The 21,861-nt window shown below is 36.4% G+C and overlaps 1 protein-coding gene across 1 annotated transcript; it reads right to left on the minus strand.

Annotated features, from left to right (window-relative positions):
• Positions 1–61: 61 nt before the first annotated feature.
• On the minus strand, positions 62–15,676 carry LOC118277836 (spidroin-2-like). Its single transcript, XM_035596793.2, has 3 exons — positions 15,606–15,676; positions 10,280–10,339; positions 62–2,111 (listed from the first exon to the last, which is right to left on the minus strand). The coding sequence occupies exons 2-3, from the start codon at positions 10,302–10,304 to the stop codon at positions 811–813; spliced, it is 1,326 nt and encodes a 441-aa protein (XP_035452686.2). The 5' UTR covers positions 10,305–10,339; positions 15,606–15,676; the 3' UTR covers positions 62–810.
• Positions 15,677–21,861: the final 6,185 nt, after the last annotated feature.

Here is a 21,861-nt window from a genome sequence, read left to right on the forward strand (position 1 = left end):
TAGGATGATTTTCCGCCCTTAAAAAAAGTAATAAGTACCTAAGCAAGAAAACACTATAAAATTAATGTTGCTAAGTCATTTATTCGATTACAGAAATTATATTATCGTAATAAGTATATTGTGTATTTACAATCAAAGTGTTATTCGTAAAGCTTAATATGGTTTTATAAGTAACAAAAAATACTAGTTTTGGTAACTCTCGGTTTCAACATCACAATTTTGTACCAATATTAACTTAATCATACTTAAGCAAATTCGATGAATAAAATGTAAAACTTATGAGTAACATAACTCTAATAAATAGTCCTTAAAGTAATAGCATTAAAGTATTTAATTACTTATTGTTATAAAAAAGTCAGCACCAACTTTCGTTTGTCAATTTGTGCTTAATACTGGCACCTAATTTTAGGAAATATTCCAATAATAACAGGGGGCTTGCTCTTGAATCCAATTCCGATCGATTTATTTATATTGTGAAATTTCGTACTCTTGAGTTGCAACACTAGCGCCCATTGCATTCGTATTGCGTGGGTATTAAATGAACTAAATGTTATTGAGTTTGGCTTTATATTACATAGGTAAGCACGCTGAACACTATTTTAAGAGTTGGGTTGTATTCGGGGTTGTATAGTTTTGACATTTAATAATTATTGAGATTTTATTGGATTGAAATTGCATTGACATTGAAATTGGTTTCAAGAGTAAACGCTCCGGGCTCTTACATTAAGAATTTGTTTTGAAATAATTGCAATTTATGGATAATATTCAGGTACGCTTATTAACATGTTTCTAGTCTTATGATGGTCTTAATTAATTTCTAGGCGGGAGATATTCTCTGTTCGGTTTCTGAGCAGGTCTTCCCCTATTACCACCTCCATTAAAGCTCGGCCCACTTGGTCTACCTGACGGATATCCCTGACTACCCGACCCTGATCCAGGATAGGGTGTAGTGGAACCTGATCCTGGGTACCCAGACCCACTTGGCCCACTAGAAGGTCCCTGTGGACCAGAACCGGATCCAGGATACCCTGGATAGTTTCCAGACGGACCTTGGGAGCCTGGGTAATTACTTGATGGTCCTTGTGAACCGGGATAACTACCTGATGGGCCTTGTGATCCTGGGTAACTTCCAGTGGGACCTTGAGGCCCTGGGTATCCACCTGATGGGCCTTGGGAACCAGGGTATGAGCTGGTCGATTGTATACCGGGGTAAGGAGTTGATGGTCCCGAACTACCAGGGTAGTTCGATGGCCGAGAAGAGCCAGAACCAGGGTAAGATGATGGCCCTTGTGGTCCTCTACCACCTGGATAGGAAGATCCAGAGTAGTCGTTGAAGCTAGAGTAGTCATCAGAAGATCCTTTAATGGAATAGTCATAGAGTTTAGCATTCAATTCGTAAAGGCCAGGAGCGGATTCACAGGAGAACTGATTCCACCATACACAGACGAAGTCTTCTTGGGAGAAGATGGTTCCATTAGGACATAGGAAGTCGTACGTTCTGTTATTGGAGCAGACGTGGAAAACTTGACAACGGGCGTCAACATCAGCATAGTACCCAGGAAGAGATTGAGCTTTACAGCTGAAGGAGGTTTGAGGAATGTAGGACAAAATGGGATAGTCTATATCAGGTTCGCCAGGAATAGCCGAATAGTCCCCACCCTCGTAATTGCCATTATCACTGTCAGAGAAACTAGTGGTGCCGAAGTTGTTTCCAGATCCAGAGCCGGGATAATTTTGACCCTGTCCAGGATATCTAGATCCTTGACCGGGGAATCCAGATGGGCCACGTGACCCTTGAGGGTAGGATGAGTCGGATTGACCGGGGTAGCTGCCTGATGGTCCACTAGGTCCTTGACCAGGGTATGAAGAGCCAGGGTACCCTGGTCTTTGGCCTCCTGATCCTGGGTAATTTTGAGGTCCGGAAGGGTAGCCAGTGGTTGGTCCACTGGGGCCGCTGAAGTCATCGTTTTGTGGTCTTATAGGGTATGATGTTGTCGTGGTGCCTCCGGATCCAGATGATGTCCCAGGTCTGCTGGATGTTCCCTGACCAAACGGCCTGTTGGGCCTGTTGTAGTCATATCCATTTTGGGCGGCAGCAAGGGCCAGTACCACTGCAAAATAGAAGTTTAAAATATAAGTTCGAGCTCTCTGAAAATCTCTCAAAATCCTCTGGCCTTGGGGGTATTAATGTTTCAAATATAAATTATCAAATGATTTATTATAATTATTTACTGCTATAATTTGACATGATATTGACTACATAATAATAATAATTATTTTATAAGTAATGTTTAAAAATATAATTTTAGAGTGTTTTAAATAAATATATGATTATTATTTGGCAAGTATGTATCCACCACCACCATCCAAAACCAAAGTACCAAAAATAGCTGTTGGAATCAAATCTCTGTCCTAATAGCAATCCTGACAATTTACTTGAACTTGATAAACTTAGATTGTCCAATCTTTAATCATTTAGCACGTAGCATCTACTCCAATTGAGGATACACCCTGAGGCCTCAGTACAATAGACAAGATGAGATCGCGTGGGACAGAACGGTGTGATATCGACGGAATGTCGCAAGATGGCGGCCGCTAGTTGGCGGGAAATAAACGTAACGTTTAGGAATTACAACGTCTTTAATTGTTTTTTTTTGTGATTACAAATAGCTGATTTTTATCTCTTTGTTTTCAAAATAAGTGGTTAAGTGCCCATTTATCTTTTAGGAGTAGGTTTCAAAAGGTGTTCTAAAGCTTCGATTCTTCGTAATGGATTAAATATCTAACAGTACCTACTATATAATATGCGTAAAAGACGACAAGAAAGCATTAATGAGTTAAAGATAACGACTTAAAGGCCATTGGAGAATTCGATGAGGGATATATGATTTACAAAGAGATAGCTGAAGACTTTAAGTGGGTACCAAATAGGAAGGTACCTACCTACATTTTAAGAAAGGCGTAAGACAAGGATCTCTAAAAATATAATCTCTTTAAGAAGTATTCAATTACCGGTCTTTTATAGTATTCTTTTTCAAATAGAATTGAAAAATATTGAGAATAGACAATGTAACCATCTTAATTAAGTTCATAGAGTAATTTAGATGCATTATCTCATATCCGATCTATTAGCAAATTGGTTTTACATGGAAGTAATTTCAAACAAAACGTTGAGCGATTACATGGGTGCTTGTGCTTATGTATGCGTAAGTAGTTTTCTTAGAAGAATAGAGCAATTTGCCAGCTAGATTTTACTTAAGGCTAAGAATCTATTAAGATAATTTTATCTTAAATACCTTCAGATAGAAGTAGGTTCTACTTGCAGTAATCGAAATTGATAGTCGAGTGGTGTTTATTAGTTGTTCATTATCAAGCCCGTGGTAGTCCCAAAGTCCATTGCTGGACTGTGGGCTTTCACAACATACCGGATTGGCCACATAAATTTCTATCAAGGCAGAATTAAGATTGCAAGAGGGTCATCACTTCCACAGATGGGGCCTAGTAGGGCTGATACCAAACCGTAGCTGCGGACTACCTAGCGAGTTACCGAGGATCCGACTCGAAAAGCAGGAGTAGGAACGGGGTGGTTTTTAATCAGTAAGAGACTGATACTAGTGATACTGCTTGTTGTGTCGCCCAAGGCGGGAGAAGTCCTTGATAACACACGGCTGCGATGCGTCCACAGTATGTGTTACCCCATATTAAGATTGAAATGTCCATAATACTTACTACGTATTTACTTTGTATTCATTACCCACTAAATCTTTTTTCTAAGAAAATAAAGATATAATCTAAACATTTCGTAAGTAAACTAAATGCTAATGATGGGACCTAAATGTTGGTGGAGATTGTTCTCATCACAAATGGTCAGTTGACACGGCAGACACGGTCATGTTTCGCAAGCGGGTAATCACTCAGTACCTACATAACCTAATTTAGGTACCTAAGTGCCTTCCTAATAGAAACAATCGTAGGTAGGTCGTAGGTTCTAAATTGAGAATCTAGAAAATAATTGGTTAGTCTTGGTACTATTTTATATACTATACTACTCCTACTTTTATTATACTTTTAGACATGATCGTCCTGCTCTAGGGCAAAGGCATATATCCATACTCTCCTACCACTCCTCTCTGCGCAAAGTTTTCTGTGCGAAATTCTTGTCATAGGTGTCAAGTCCATCGCACTATGTCCTCATCGGTACTAGATTACAAAATTCTTACCCTCCGAAGAAGTAGTACAATTTTTATTTTACTCACAAAAATATTTGTATACCTAATAACTATCGCGAGACGTACTAAATTAACGAAAAACATCATGAGCAGCGTGCCTGTAATAGGTTGCGCGACGTCGCCGCGTCTGCGCACGCTGCTCATGATGAAGAGGTCTTCTGTGACTCGAAACTAGTAGAGCTTTACTAAATATTTACGTTTAGTAAACCGTTTTCTTTTAATTAATTTCATAAAATATATAATGTAAATCAAATCGTCGTTCATTGTTTAAATGACTTAAACAGATCTTTTTGGGGAGATAAAAGGAGTAACTTTACGTTTAGTGTATTTAAAGAAATATGTAAACAAATTTCATTTCTAGGTCTCCAGGTCATTAGGTAGGTACAGAATATAGAGACAAACGGCGTCTCGAACAGATCTTCAGAAACCTATTTAACATTCTCATCCTTGCTTGTCTATATTTCGTTTCAAATAAATACCAACTCTACTAAGGCGGAATATGAACTAAAATTGTTTGGGGTTCACTATTTTTGTTAAGCTTAAGTTCTACTTAAAAGGAATACTGAATAGTGTAGTTCTAAAGATGAGGAGGATTTCCATCGATTATCGCTTTAAAACTAATGTTTTTAGATTGTAAGCTACAAATTGTAAGGTAACCTAACCAAATAAGGCCTACCTTATTTTTATTACCGCCTAGCTCGTAGGTTTAAAATGACAATGGGCTGATAATTTCAAAATCTTATATTTATTTATTAAACTTTGTAATAATGGAATCAAAATGGCTTTAGAAACAAAAATTACAATTTTGTAAACACAAATAACTAAAGTGTCACTTTGGCCTTATTGGGAACCCTATGTCTTAATAAAGCCTCAATAAAAACTAGTAAGTACCTATTCAACTTCTTAATTATAATAAAACTTTGTCAATGCTTATAATAAATGTAATGAGATCTTATTAATTAATTTTGTCATTATACATCAGGCTAAACGAGTTTCTCATCATGTAATACCCAAGTAACATCTTTGAAGTCATCGGTACCCCAGCATCAGTCAAACGAATGAGAATAACTTCTTGTTCTGTAGCCAATTCAGCGACCGACCTAGCTTTCGTGTAGTTTGGAAGTTATATCTGGCTGCAGCAGCCTACCGGGTAAAACAGGGTGCACTAAATTCGCAGGGTGAATAGATACTATGAAGAATTTCCCGATATCCATTCACCCCTTTTCTGTATCTATTCACCCCGTTTACCCATTTCTACCATTTTAACAGCGTTTTCCATCTTTTGCAAAATCCATTGGCGTTCTTTTTGACAGAAGCTGGTGATCCGTTTTCTATGAAATTACTGAAAAACAACTGTGCCGTAATAAGGCCTACACGTTTTTTTTGTAGGCTTTATTAGGGCATGGCACATAGGTAAACAAAAAAACGATTATATGAAATACACCGATGTTATAGGTATTTCAATTATGTGAGGAGATGGCTAAAGGTATAATTGTCATACAGACAAAACACGGCACGTCGTATACTGATAAATATAAAAATACTAACAGTTTACGCTACTCGAATTTTATAAAAACTAAAGTGCGCTCCACGTCGTGATTGTTTTCGTCTGTAGGTTCCAACATAATCGCGGCACGGGTTGCTTGCTGTGCTCAAATTAGTTAAGTAATGTGCATGCACACTTCTACAAACTTTGGCGACCATTTGAAATCGGGAAGAGGGAAATTTTCAAAATAGGCTTTATTGGGGCATAAGCCTTATTTGGTTAGGTTACTATAGTTGTATAGGTAAGTCTAGTTAGATTTAAGACAGCATAGCACATCTACGTAGGTTACGTAGTTGCTTTATATCAGATAATAGTTAAACTGTGAATTCGGAAATCGGTTACCTAAACTTCGGATTTTTTACAATTGCTAAAACTAGCCTATTACAATCTATGGTAGGTCCGAGAGTGTTTTTATCAACAAAATGGAGCTTCTTAATTTTTACACAAAAATACCGTAGTGTTTTCTGGAAAATTACATCACATATTCTTAATTCAACTTCCTTATCAAGAAAACCGGTTTTGAAATAATAAATTATTTCACAACTTTTCAATTGATGATACCGCAAATTGATTCGCACATGCATGATACATTCAATTTGATCTTGTATGGGATGCAGCATCGTGACTCTATAGCTCTATACTTCCATTTTAGTCTTTGAAATTACGAAAATAACATCTTCATACAATCACAACCTCCTTTGTACCTAATGCCAAGCCATAGAGCAAAGTTGCTCCAGTTTCTCGACTCGTTGCTGTTCGAATTTCAAACAGGGAAGTGTTCCATATTCAAAATAGTTCTTTGCCACAGTCTCACCACTAGATGGCGCATCTATCGTGCTTTCCGTCACGATCGCTATACAACAATGGAACAAGGAAGATTCAAATTGTACCAACTTAAGTTTACAGTTGGACAATCGAAAGTGCAATTAAAAGCGACTTAATGACGGGGGCGTAAAGTTTATTTTAGTTGGAGTTGTAGTTTCGGGGCCGCATTGTTAAGTTGGTGGGATAACGTGCGAAGATGCTTATTTAATTCAGTGTTACAGTTTGTGTCGCCGTTTCTTCATTAGTTTAGTTGTATAAGCTGTTTTGCAAATAGGAAAGGCTACTTAAGATGTCAGTTAAGATAAAACTCGTGTGTATTGTTTTTTGGGCACTTTTTAGTTCACAAATTCTCCTTGGCAAGAGAAAATGACATGAACACCAAACTAACAGCCGATCCTAAGTAACTAACGGCTGTACTCAGAGACATTTAATGATTACTTAAACTATTCCTTAGTAACGATTTTGTTCCGAAAACAATTACTAAGGACGTTAAGTTACCATCAAATGACTCTGAGTATGGAAGTAAGTATTCATGATCATGGCATCATCCAATAACAGATAGAATAGAAGAAATAAAGAGAATGGAAATTAATACAAAATATTTTTCCTTAATGTCGACCAAGGAATAAGGGTGCTGAAAAGACTTCGAAAGTCAACCCTATTGTATCAAACATTTAACACAATTCTATTCTAAATTTAAATATTATTCTCATAGTAGGTACCTACAACTACTCATCATCTAAACACAATCAAAATTGAAATCAATTTCAACGACCTTAAAGAAAGAAATCGCTTAACACTTGTCGATGTCGCAAGATGCATTAGATGTCCACTGCAATGATATGGCAAACAGATCTCACGACGGATCAACTTGACGAGCAAATTGTTGGGAACCGAGTGATACTCATTTAGGAACCGCTTATATAGTTTATGGCAGTGGTTCCCAAAGTTGTCTGGACTACGACCTCTTTTAATTAAGTTCCTAAACTCAGGACTTACCTTCAGGGAATTATCAATATGAGAAACAAAATACAGAACGGTAGCATGATTTTTTATAAATGGTGTGTGTGTGTGTTTGTGTGTATCGTCAAGCCTTTTATGTAGGCAGAGGTTGCACATTAACGCATATGATGCTACTGTACAATGTACACCTACTTTTCACAATTTGCGCTATACGTGCCATATAATAGGGGGTGAGCCTAATGCAATATACTGAGGCCATATACTGGGCTCAATTTCAGACTCCGTGCTACTATCGAGAAATTAAAAGCCGAAAAAACTCCAGTAATATTTTCCAGCCTGATCTGGGAATCGAAACCGCTACCCGTTGCGCGCCAGCCACCAAGCCAACCGTACAGTAAAGAATGTCAATACTTCAAAACATCCTCTTTAAAATTACCGCCTGGTTAATAATTAACCTTTTAATTGCAGCTGCAATAAGTATCCCTAATGACAAGCAATTGAAACCATAAATCCTTAGACCACAGATTATGTAAGAGATGGGAGGCTGAGAGAAATTGCGTGGAGGTTTCATGAGTGGTGTCATTTTCTATAATTCCTTGATTATCCTCAGGTGAAGAGGTTGCGTGCGTACGTGTTTGATTTGAGGAGAATTTTGTGTGGAAACCTTTATTTAGGCGTACCTAAGGACCTTTTACGATAAAATAAAGACGCCAGAACGAGACAAGCTTATCTAAAACGTCAAATGACTTTGACTAATGACTTTTACTGCTTTTCTCTTAAATTATTACTGAATTCTGTTTGCTATAAACCGCACGGAGCCCAAGACCTTCCCAACGAATGCAAAACCGTGGAAATCGGTTCGCGCGTTCTGGAGTTATAGCGTCAGGAAGGAAAACCCGACTTATTTTTATATAATAGATTTATTTTATTTAGTTCTTCATGTACATAAATGTGTACATAAGGAGGGCTAAAAGTAAATGCCGTAGGCATTTTCTACTCGTCAAACCATTGGGCGATGCAGAGATAAATCCGGAAAAGCTAAAAGTTGCATAATACCTTCAATATATTTACTTACACAAATATTATTATATACCAATATATATTTAAATAATATGGAAACGTAATATTAGTCCAGTCAATTTAGGAATTCACCTCGGAATTCGAGATACCCAGCTGTAATTTTGTATATACTTGTATTTTGACCCCTAAAACTTGTCTCAAAACCTACATATGGTAGGGTGTAAGCAACCCTTAAAATTCAGGGTCAAAGGGCCCAAAAATCGTTTTTTTGCGGTTTTTTCGAAATATCTCATTTCCTATGGGTTTTTGGTAATTGTATTCAATAGCAATATTGTAGCATACAAAATTCTCTACAACTTTTGTGTAAACTTTCTTTTTATACGGTGAATCGTTTTCGAGATAGAGGGCGGAGAGCGCGCGGTCACTGCATCTCTTCAAAAAATTTTTTTTTCGTATAACCTATCCGTGATGGTTGTCTATGGATAGGACATAAAAAAATACGTCATGGTTCCTAAAACCATTTTTCGTCAAAATCAATCGTTTGAAAGATAGACGCTTCCAAAGTGGAAAAATGAGGTCTATCGAATGTGTCCTGCCCCCTAACTTTTAAAATAAGTTAGTAAGAAAACTAAAAAAAATATATGCTGTAGATTTTAATGAAAACTTTCAACGAAAATTGGTTTGAACGAGATATCATAATTAGTTTTTAAGAATTGATGCATTTTTAATAAAAACACACTTAATTTTCTACTTTCTCAATTCTTTTAATCAATTCTTAAAAACGAATTATGATATCTCGTTCAAACCAATTTTCATTGATAGTTTCCATTAAAATCTACAGCATATATTTTTTTTAGTTTTCTTACTCACTTATTTTAAAAGTTAGAGGGCAGGACACATTCTATAGACCTCATTTTTCCACTTTGGAAGCGTCTATCTTTCAAACGATTGATTTTGACGAAAAATGATTTTAGGAACCATGACGTATTTTTTAATGTCCTATCCATAGACAACCATCACGGATAGGTGAGACGAAAAAATTTTTTTTGAAGAGATGCAGTGACCGCGCGCTCTCCGCCCTCTATCTCGAAAACGGTTCACCGTATAAAAAAGTTTATACAAAAGTTGTAGAGAATTTTGTATGCTACAATATTGCTATTAAATACAATTGCCAAAAACCCATAGGAAATGAGATATTTCGAAAAAACCGCAAAAAAAACGATTTTTGTGCCCTTTGACCCTGAATTTTAAGGGTTGCTTACACCCTACCTTATGTAGGTTTTGAGACAAGTTTTAGGGGGTCAATATACAAGTATATACAAAATTACAGCTGGGTATCTCGCATTCCGAGATTCTTACCTAATTTAACCTTATTTGACTGGACTAATATACCTACATAATACCATTACATATATCTACTTCCTACTACTTATATATAATATATACATACCACTTACTATTTATTTACTATTTTACTATTTATAGATTTTTACTTAGTTTAGGTGGTTTCTAAAAAGACACATATCAGTAACTGCTTATTTATAAATCAGATTATCCGATAGTATTTTAGTTTCCACTATACAAAGCTTTCAAACAATGATAGGTAGATATTATATTTAACTTGGTAAAACCTCATTGCTTTCAAACATATATTTTTAACTTAATTAAAAAATAGAGGAATACTTGTCATACTCACTGCAAAAAATTGACAAACGCAGCATAGTGTTGGTGCTGCACCTCTAGGCTTAAACTAAATCTGAAATAAAGAAAAAAATCTTTAAATATAAAAAACAATTCATAAAATTGATCTTTTTAACTAAAGTAACATTTTTGGGATTGAAGGACCAATAAGAAACTTAATAATTTTTAACCATGGGCCAATAAATGTTTATTAGTTACGCCTTAGATAAAAAATATCTTCAGTTCAAATCCGTTCCTCTAACTACCGATTTCAATAACCGATCTTAATTCAAAATCTTTTTCTTTCTTCTTCTTGAATGGCAACCGAGTCTCCAATACAATGTTGTCGACTATACTGCCAGTGTCGAGTGGTGAATCCAAAATCTTTGAATCGATCTCCATTTTTGACAGAAACTCTATAGAACTAATGTCAAAAATCGATCTTAATCTAAAGATTTTGTATTGAGATCGGTTATTGAAATCGGCAGTAATAAGACTATAATAATTAATATTGACACCTTGGCCATCTAGAAACACATAGGTACCTAAGACATAAAATAAATAAACAATCAATCACATAAAATAACAACTAGGTAGCCATGGTAACAACTGCCTAATCAAATATAATAAAAACTGCACGAATGTAGGAAATTACAGTAATACGTAGATAAGTAAATGAGTATGGATGGGATGTAGCCTGTCTTATTAGTTGGTATAACCTACATTGTGAGCTATCATTACAATTACCTACTTCTACTTAGGTGATTGGGTCTCTGATCAGTGATGAGCCTGATAGTTATGGTTAAATGTGGTATTGTGTATTTGCTATAACCATAGCAAAATATTTTGAAGAGAATAGGCTGCACGACATCGCTTCGTTTGCGCAAGCGGTCATATGTCATGAATCCCTCTGTGACCCAAACTAGTATCTAGAGCTTTTCTCCATTAATTAACGTGAGTAAACCGTGATTTTTAGTTAATTTAATATGTCTCACAATAGTTAATATAAAAATATGTTGAAGTGATTTTGATTTCGGTCATTTTCACAGTTAGAAGCATTAGTTCCGAAATATAATTATATTTGCTATACTGGTTTTTTTAAGGAGGGAAAATCATTCAAGAGTCCTCCAGGAGTGAAAGACTTTTATTGATTAAAAACCCCTCATTCCTTGTCGGTGCCCTGGCTACTCGTTAAGTCTTCCGCGGCTCCGTAGATATTGCACTATAGTTTTCTCAAATCGTTTCAATAGAAATAGGCCTACACTTAACACCTAGGTCACCTAAGTACAGCTAGCCTGAGGTCTAGTTCTGAATCTGTCGGAGTGATGGAACGTGACCCACGCATCACTGCAGGCCATCCACGCAATAATATGTTCCCTTTTCCACCAATCTTGCGTTTTCACATACAAATGATGTTAAGCCATACCAATTGGGCCTTAAGGTTCTCTAGAATTAAGGACTTTTGTAGAAAAGTAACGACATAAAAGTAAAGGATATTTAACAGCAATTATTATTGTTAGGTATAGTGAATGGATGTTACAGAACCCAAAATTCGTGGGATGATACTTCTAGTTTTGAAAACAGCTACCTATTACAAATATTATAGTACCTACCTACAGATATAATATAATTTGTCACCTCAATAGGAAAAAAAGCTCATGTTCAACGTGACATTGTGTTATTATTTAGTTTCCATACATATTGAATTTATTGACACTAATTGGTAAAAAACGTCCATTCTCTCAATATATCTAGTTTGCTTTCAATAGGCTTACCTATGTATGTACATGTCAAATTGTCAATACATAACTTTAATTTGCCCTTCACTATGAGGCAATCAAAACAAAATACATTTTTGTAATAATTTGTTTCTTAGCTTATAATAGTTAAAAATAGAACTTCCTAGTTAAACGATTAACTTTCACGCATCTTTTTAATGTTTATTTTAACTGTAAAGATTAAAGTATGTTCAATCTATAGATTACCGTGTCTATAGTCTGTAATCAATTAGTTTCTAGCAATTAGTGTCTATATTTTAACACTTACAAGACCTATGTATTTTTTTTGAGAGGGGCAAATCATCCAGTATCTTCTTCCGCCTTAGATGAGGCGAGAAGGAGTGTGAGATTCTAGTTACTAAATAAGACCTACGTATAAAAAAAACGCATTTTTCATACAGTGGTTGCGAATGCATCAGTCAAGTAACAAGTAGGTATACAGTCTTGGACAAAGAACTATTATTTAATTTTTAATTTTACCCCGACATTACTAGTTGCCAGTGCACAGTATTATTGTCTGGAGCTGCGGACTACCTAGCAAGTTTACCGGGGCTCCGGCTTGAAAAGCAGGAGTAGGAACGGGGTGGTTTTTAGTCAGTAAGAGTCTGACACTCCCTCTTGCCTTGCCCAAGGCGTGAGAAGTCATTGGACAGTACAGTTGTTTTTAAATTAGTACGTATTTCTCATTATTGTACGAGATATTAGGTAATTGATTTGTTATGTTTTTTGTAAGGGGGTTTCGGAACTGATAAATTTAGCGAGTGACCCCCACAATAGATGATTAATAGTGGTCACAGGTAATAGTGGTCAGAGGTTTTAAAAATGTGATGTTTGCAGAAAAAAATAAAGTTTTCGGGCAAAAAACTAGGAATAATATGTGAAGGCTGTATTAACTTTTAAAGATGCAAACACTGAACGGAAGTAGGGTAAGTAGATTAGTTTGAAATTGGTGGTAACGGAAACAATGTGTGCGAAACTAACGCTCGTAATTGCTGAACGTTAATTCATAAGATTTTAGCGAAGAGCGAGTTTCATGGAGTGAATGGTTCTGTCTATTGTAGGCATCCTATAGTTTACTGTTTTAAACTTTTAATGAAAATGCTTTATTGTCATTATTAACAGGTTTTGTAAAAGCTCTTAAGCAAGCACCAAGTACCAAAACAAACTAGGTTTCTCTGGTTGAATGGTGTAATATGTAAAACTGTATTGAAATGTAGCAAATAAATAAAAAAAATATGATGAATGTAAAAACGTCTAATAATACTGACAGTGGTATGTACAAAGACGTTAAATTATACATTTATTTGTCTATAAATATTTTGTTGCAACTAGGTAATTGAATATAACGGAGAAGGAATTTATATTGATTCCATAGTTTTAATTTAATTGCCTTGTGTTGCATTCTAATTTAAGATGTTCATTTCCTAACATCTTTTCTCAAATTTATTTAAAGGAAAATAGACTTTAGATATTATAACGAATAAGACATAAAGTCACACAAAAGACCCCATCAAAAACCCACCTTAACCATACAATACCATACATCATAACAAACATAAACAAAAGCGACCAACACCAAAACAAAACCCACAAAATTATATATTTGAAAACAATAAACGGATCTCTGAAACCTACTACCGAGTCTCGAGACTAGCATTCTAGTCAGCAGTGCAATGCATCGATTGTTCATACATATTAACATAGACAAAAAGAGCTCATTGTCAACCACAGACAACACAAAACCAGTGTGAAAAGAATGTAAGCAACATTGTCTAAGGTACGAAACGAAATATTTTTTTTTTAAGAAACGAAATAATTATTATTGTGTTTGTAATCTTGGAAATTTGTTTAGGAATTTATCGCGGATTTGTATGTATGGTTGCTGCGATTTATTGCCGTTTTGTTGGGTGGGTTATGTTTGTGTAGCTTTATAGGTAATTACTGCTGTTGTTTTATGAATTGCTTGTATTGTGTGCACAGTTGGCGCGGTGGCTGGGCAACTGGCTGCCGTGCAACGTGTAGCGGGTTCGATTCCCGCACGGAACAACTATTTGTGTGATTCACAAATTGTTGTTCCGGGTCTGGGTGTCATGTGAACTTGTATGTTTGTAAACGCACCCACGACACAGGAGAAAATCCTAATGTGGCTACGTTTTTTTATTTAAATAAAATAAAATTGTACCTATCTCTGTTTAACTGTTCTTCAATGCGTTAGAAAGATGTTGACAGCCTAGGCATACAATACATTACATGTAGGCTTAAGTTGTCGAACATCATGCTTTTTTAAGGGACGAAAGTTATCCATGGTCTTTGAGTTTGTTTCGGCCGTTTGTCTCAGAGTGGTCCGATAGGAAATGCCAGACTCATCTCGTTATTTAAAAGATTGACGTGTAAAAGTGTTATCTTGTAACCTATTTGCAAATATAAATATCATTTATTATTTAGACTTCTCCCGCCTTGGGTGAGGCGAGAGTTAACGTCAGACTCTGAGCCCCGGTAACCCGCTAGGTAGTCCGCAGGTTCGGGTCGGGCATCAGCCCCACAGGGCTCTATCTGTGGTGGTCTGAAGACTGTTGAACATCATGGTAAATTCCTGACTAGGTGCTTTGAACTTTCTCAATTAAAGAGCTATCTAGAGCTAGCTAGCAAAAAGTTCCTAAGTACTAGTAAAGTTCTAAAAATGTCCAATTCTCAAAGTTGAACTCACTTCAAAATTATTATTATTAACTAATGTTACTAAATGCAAAACTGTAGAAGAAACAATTAAGTGCAAAGAAAAAGTTAGTTTAGTTCTAAATAGTAACTCTTTTACAGACAAAGCCGCGTCCTCAAACTTAACTGAAGTCACATCCTTAAGCTTAAATATGTTCATTAGTCAAAATTAGACAAAATCTAGATTTTCAGCACATGTTTGAAATACTAGTAACTTGTGTATTAGGTATTTAGTTTACTGTGTGAGTTATTTTATTTTTTATTTTGTTAACTTTTTTTGAGGGCGTAAATTCATCTAATGACTTCTCCCGCCTTGGGCGAGTCGAGAGGGAGTGTCAGACTCTTGCTGACTAAAACCCACCCCGTTCCTACTCCTGCTTTTCGAGCCGGAGGCTCGGTAATCTATTGGATAGATGTTTATATCCACTTGATGTTTAGTTATGATAATTTGTTTTAATACTTAGATATACACAAACTCACAGTTTTATTGTTTAGATAGAATTATGTTAGTTTAAGAGTTATAGATACCGGTTTCTGAAAAAGTTCTCGTTAGTATTTAAAAATAGTATCTGGTTATTTTAAATTTAGCTTAAGTTTATCTACAATTTATACGTTAAAATAATCTTTGTTCCATAAATACGGAATAAAAAAATGTTTATTTACATTTGAAATATTTTTTACTGTACGTTTCCTTTAAATTAACGAACCTATGTACTCTTCACCTTAACCCATAAACCGACAATATAATCACTGAAAACCTTAAAAATAAACTCGAAAAACTGAACTCAAAATATAGAACACTAGAAAATCCGAACTAGAAACATAATTTACATTAAAAAAAAAACAACTCACCGAGTGCGTACAGAGCGCTAGCGTGCGCGCGGACTGTGGCGAGGTGCGCACGCGCAGGCTTTTATCACCGTTGCCATAGCAACCACCACCGCTTACCAAGGGATGAGTACGATTTGCAAACGTAAAGTTTTCGCAAACTAGGTTACTTAGCTTCTGCGATGGTTGCGGTTTACCCACAGCTTCCACTGGTCAAACTATTAATTGTTTGTTTGTGGGTTAACCTGGCGAGCAAATAAACGCTAGATAATTTTAAATTATATTTACTAGGTCGCTGTGTCTGGACAAAAGCAATTACTGGCAGGTACATGAAGTTAGAAACATCTTTTTGCGTGTCAACGATACGATACTGTAGTCCTAGATAATATTGAAGATTAAAAAGCTTTGATGCATTAAAACAATATACAACTTAAAAAAAGATTTGTAATATGTATTGGTATTTGGTTGAAACGCTGAATAATAGTTTGGACTGATTTTTGTTCTACTTAATAATGCACGGAGCAATTCTTTGGGTGATTCACTTGGAATAAATTTTTTGGTTTAGATTTCTATAACATGATGACTTGAATAGGTACAAGTGCATATATGCAATTTTAAATTGTATACCTACCTATTATTCACGGACATCACTACATAGTATAAAACTAAGTCGCTTTCTCTGTCCCTATGTCCCTTTGTATGCTTAAATATTTAAAACTACGCAACGGGTTTTGATGCGGTTTTTTTAATAGATAGAGTGAATCAAGAGGAAGGTTTATATGTATAATAAATGCATAATGTACTACCATTGCACCCATGCGAAGCTGGGGCGGGACCATAAGAGAACATCTTAATATAGGGTAACGAAACTAGTGAAACTCCTATCCACTATTGTTTCATTTAATACGAAAAGAACAGTATTGAATTCATGATGAACCTAAAGATACAGAATCTAGAACATTCCTAGGTACAATTTCGACACGTTGACGTCGTGTTATCATCTCATTGTGCCAATACCGAAGTTATCGCAATCCCAATACTAGATACTTAAGTTCCTAAGTTCAGTGATTAGAAATGAAACCTAGTAGGACCTAGGTTTTATCTTACTACTTAATCATTGGTGGCTATTCTAACGACCACTTAGAGTGTAATCTGTTTGGTTTTTTAAAAGCTCCAATGTATACCTATTTTTGTAAGTGTTTCTACTTCTACTACTTAGCGGGTTACCGAGGTTTCGGCTCGAAAAGCAGGAGTAGGAACGGGTTGGTTTTTAGTCAGTATAAAGAGTTTGACACTCCTCGCCTCGCCCAACGTGAAGTCATTGTGATGATTTATCCCTTTAAGGTTTTATTTAGTGCGCACCTATGTAAATATGTAGTTAATTAAAACGCGTTGCTAATCAGATCACCATGTGGTAAATGTACCGAGAAAAAAGTTTACATTTCGATTCGTATATCGCAATTATTAAATACAAAGTGTAAATTCAAGCTTCGTATTATAATATAGGTACCTAACTGCAAATGAGATCGAAAACATTACTTTGCCTAGACGACTAGAAATAGACTTCATCCTTGCACATTACCTAGAGACATATTCAAGAGTCCTTTACAAAAATAACCTTTATCTAAACTAGCAAACACTAACCAAGTTTTAAAACAAATTGCGACAAATTTCCATAAATAAAGATGTCACAACAGATAGTGGTACTTATACAGTGTACTGTATACCAAACATTATTTGTGTTCATAGTTTCAACAAAAGACGGTTCTATTCAGAGCTTGAATGCAAATCCTGCACAGAGACATTCAAAGCCGACCATCTGCCTAGACTCGAGAAATACCTAGATATAATGAAAAATACCTAGGTATAATATTATGTAGGTAGTGCTTAGTTGGCTAATCTGAACTGAATATTTCAGGCATTATATTGAAGTTACTCTTACTATTGCGACTACAGTTGCGGCAGAGGATGAATGAAGGGCTACTATTATAAATATGTCTCCGGTTAGCGTCTTACATTAATAATTTTATAACGGAATCTTGTAAACTAAGTATGTCATGGTAAATTCCCTAAGTCGATAGTCCTTTTTTTGAGATGAGAAAGTCATCCGATGCCTTCTCCCGCCTTGGTGAGGCAAAAGGGAGTATCAGACTCTTACTGACTAAAAACCGTTCCTTTTCCTGTTTTGAGCAGGAACCCCGGTAACCTGTGCCGCTGCCTGCAACTCAGGGCATTAGCCTTACTGGGACTGGGCCCCATCTGTGGTGACCTGGCTCTATGAGGCGCGCGCGGAACGTGACAAGTCCTGCTGTGGACTGTTGACAGTGAACTTAAATCTCGTATACTTACTTACTACCATTACTACCAATCGATGTTATGAGAAAATCTGGTGTAAGTTTCAACATAAAGTTGGATATAGTTGCAATCCACTCGCTAGAAATAGGGCGTTTACTAATAACAATTTAGACTGAAGTGATGAAAATAAAATTAAGAAAAAGGTTTTAAGTTTGCAGTGCAGGTACTAAAACTCACAGTTCCTTGATTTATTTCGTGGCTTCGTGACGTTACAGCTGCAGTGAAATGTAGAACACCAAACATATACATAAATAGGAATTAAACCTTAGGTATTTATTGTAAAAAGCTAGAGATGCACTCCGAATAAACATACGTTAGGATACGCTATTACCTTACTTTAAGGAACTAATATTAAGTACCTATCTATAATATATTGTGCATATTCTAATGTTTTCATCGTACAAACTGTATTTTTTATGATATAAGCCGGTAAACGAACAGACGTATCACCTGATTGTAAGCAATCGTCACCGCTCATGGACACCCGAAACAAAAGCTTTACAAGTGCGTTGCCGACCTTTTGGGGATTGGGAATTTAAGGGTTGTTGGGGAATCGGGGATTGGGAAGATTGGAAAAGGGGGTAATTGGGCCTCCGGTAACCTTACTTACACAACGCAAGCGTTGTTTCACGTCAGTTTTCTGTGAGGCCGTGATAGTAAAAGCTAATATAAGCAGTAATCCAATTAAATAACAATACTTAGTTAGCTTTAAACAGAAATGGTTTCACGTCCGTCATAGAAGTTAGCCAACAATTCATGCTCATCATATTTATTACTTAAATTAAACAAACAGAATCGGGATGAACATTTCGCAAGCAACGTCTCAACTTTGCCCCGACTCGATCTAATTTGTGGAGCGTTTGCTTTTGATATTTCCTAATTAAATACTCAACGATATTAATAAGAAGTAGGTACGTATTTTAACAGTGGCGTAACCTTTGAGGATTACAATAATTTTCACATGGAATTTGGAAATAGGAAATAGTGTGAACTAAATTATTAAAAAGAAAATGCTGGCCCGGAGATTTAATTAAGACCCCCACTTCTCATGCATGAAGGCGTGGGTTCGAAACCTAACCAACCCACCAACCACCAACACCACCACTACCAAGCCAACGGCAAGTACCTATGTGACTTTTTCAGAATTATAGGTAATTTTGTACAGCACTGATGAACGGTTAACGAAAACATCGTGAGTAATGGGCCTAAAAATAACCTGGGCTTATAACTTCTATTATAAGTTTGAAATCGCCCAACTCGCATTGGGCAATCGTGGTGATTAACAAACCTTTTCCGTGTGAGAATAAAATCCTTGCGTCCTTTGGTCAGCAGTAGCCATTTTTGGCGGTTAATGTGTGATGTGAAAAAGAAAATTAGCTAGCTCGTTTACAGTCATGACTAGACATAGACTTTCCAAAATATTAATAATTGGGCCATTCACTATTACGTGATCCATCTGTAACAACGAAACAACAGTTGCGTTGTGTTTCGTTGTGTGAGTGAGGTCAACGGAGGCCCAATTCGCCCTTCCCAATCTTCCCAATCCCCGATTCCCGAACAACAACCCTTAAATTCCTAACCCCCAGAAAGCCGGCAACGCACTTGTACCGCCTCTAGTGTTTCAAGTGTCCATGGGCGGCGGAGATTACTTACCATCAGGTGATACGTATGCTCGTTTACGGGCGTGTTTCATAAAAAAAAACTGTTCGATTACTCCAGCCGTAAAAAATACCTAATCGTTAACTTCCAAAACAGCTATACTCGTATAGCTAGCAACTAAACATAATATTGTGAGCTGTGGTATCTCATTCATATTTCGCACACGCATCATTTACTGTCCACTTAAAGTTAAACATGAGAAGATCCATCAAACGGGTCAAGTTCGGGTAACGCAATGCGTAACCACTATAATGACAGATTATAGTAAATTGTGATACTTCTGACCTTTGGTACCCTTGTTCGGGGTTTTTGGTAGTTCTAGTATCTACTTTTAACCTGCTATGACATTACAGGTGAGTAACAATGGTTGCTGATGAACATAATGTGGGTTCGATTGCCAAAAAAAGTCTTTGTGTCAATTAAAAATAACGGTTTACTCAGTCGCAGAGGGATTCTTGAGCTCGCTTCTCATGATGAAGAGTCCCTCTGTGACTCGAAATTAGTAGAGCTTTTCTCAGAATATTTACGTGAGTAAACTGATATATTTAGTTGGTTTAGTAATGTCTCACGATAGTTCCTATTATAATAATTATTATTTGTGTGATCCCCAAATTACTTACTGTTCTGAATTTGGATATGGGATATTTATGGAAAATCTAATGTTAGTTAATACTTAATGCATCAAACCAAAGGGGAAAATGAGAGTGTCTTTTTTAAAATTTAAATTAAAATCCCTAACAGGACATTGCCTAACCTGTTCTTTTTTTCGAGCGGGAGCGCCGGTAACCCCGTAGGCAGTTCGCTGTTCCGGAAAATTATAGTGTACAAAACAAATAAATATTTAAACTAACTCTTTCTCTTTCCAATTAGATAAACCAGCAAATCATCACGCAATGTCCGTACTTGTTTCCAAACGATTAAGCTTTTGTCTTCATAATCTGTCGTACATAAAACCATGTGTATGACCCCTGACGGGTGAGACGGGGTCACAATTAGTGCCAAAACATTGCGAACATGATACTGCAATATTTTTATTGAAAGACGTCCTTTAGCTTATTGTTTTTAGACCTTCTTTATGTTGAACATCGTGTACCTAGGTAATTGATTTTTTTTTCAATGTATTTGTTGAGATGGATAGGCCATCAACTATGATCTTTACCATGACAGACCATTGCTGGACTGTAGGTCTCGTCTACATTAAAGGGTTTGGCATAATTCCCAGTCTTGGCAGGCAGGTTGGTGATCATAATTTAACACGGCTGTCATGACTTCTCCCGCCTTGATCGAGGCCAGAGGGAGTGTCAGACTTTTACTGACTAAAAACCACCCCGTTCCTACACCTACTTTTCGAGCCGGAGCCCCGGTAACCCGCGAGGTAATATGCGGCATACTGGATACTCCCTACTCTATTCAATCTCCCACATACGAAAGTTTAATGCCTTAAAATATTGGAGACTCAGCATTTGACACAGGTACACTGCATTATTATTTATTATCAAAAATCTTAAACACTACTCAACAATATTTCCAAGTATTTTGTCATGCACCAAGGATGCACGTCATGGCTTACATCCAGATAAGTATTCAAACGTGACCATTTAGCTAAACGGTTGCAGATACAATCAGATTTTGGAGAGTTTCGATACTCTTGGATTCTCTTGGTTTAATGATGGTGGCGAGAAACATGATACTTTGAATTTTGGATTCTGTTTAACAGTAGCAGAATATATTGCCAGCAGAAAAGAATATACTGATCATCACATGCGGGAATCGGAGAAATTGATTAGGGAACTTAATTAGGCAATTGATGGATAAGGGACAAATTACCAGATGGATCAACTGATAGTGACTGCACGGTTGCCGCGGTGGCCGGGTAACTAGTTGCCGTGCAAGGTGTAGCGACTTCGATTCCTGCACGGAACAACTCTTTGTGTGATCCACAAATTAATGTTTCGGATCTGGGTGTTATGCGCATGTGAAATTGTATGTTTGTAAACGCACCCACGACACAAGAGAGAAAATCCTAATGTGGGGCAACGTTTTTAAGAAAAGAAAAATGAATTCAACCCTTAGTAGACGCCTTTAAAAATATCAGCTTAAGTTATCAAAAAAAAAAAGGATAAAAGTTAAACACTTAATAAATCTATCTCGGAATAGGAACCGGATCGCATTGCGTGTAGCCGGTGCAAGTCATTACGAACGTCGCCTGTAAGCCGCGAATGCCGTGATACAGCGATATGATCGCATGAGAATTGTTCCGAGAGCA

This window comes from Spodoptera frugiperda, chromosome 18 (genome assembly GCF_023101765.2).
Source record: "Spodoptera frugiperda isolate SF20-4 chromosome 18, AGI-APGP_CSIRO_Sfru_2.0, whole genome shotgun sequence".
Lineage (NCBI taxonomy): Eukaryota > Metazoa > Arthropoda > Insecta > Lepidoptera > Noctuidae > Spodoptera > Spodoptera frugiperda.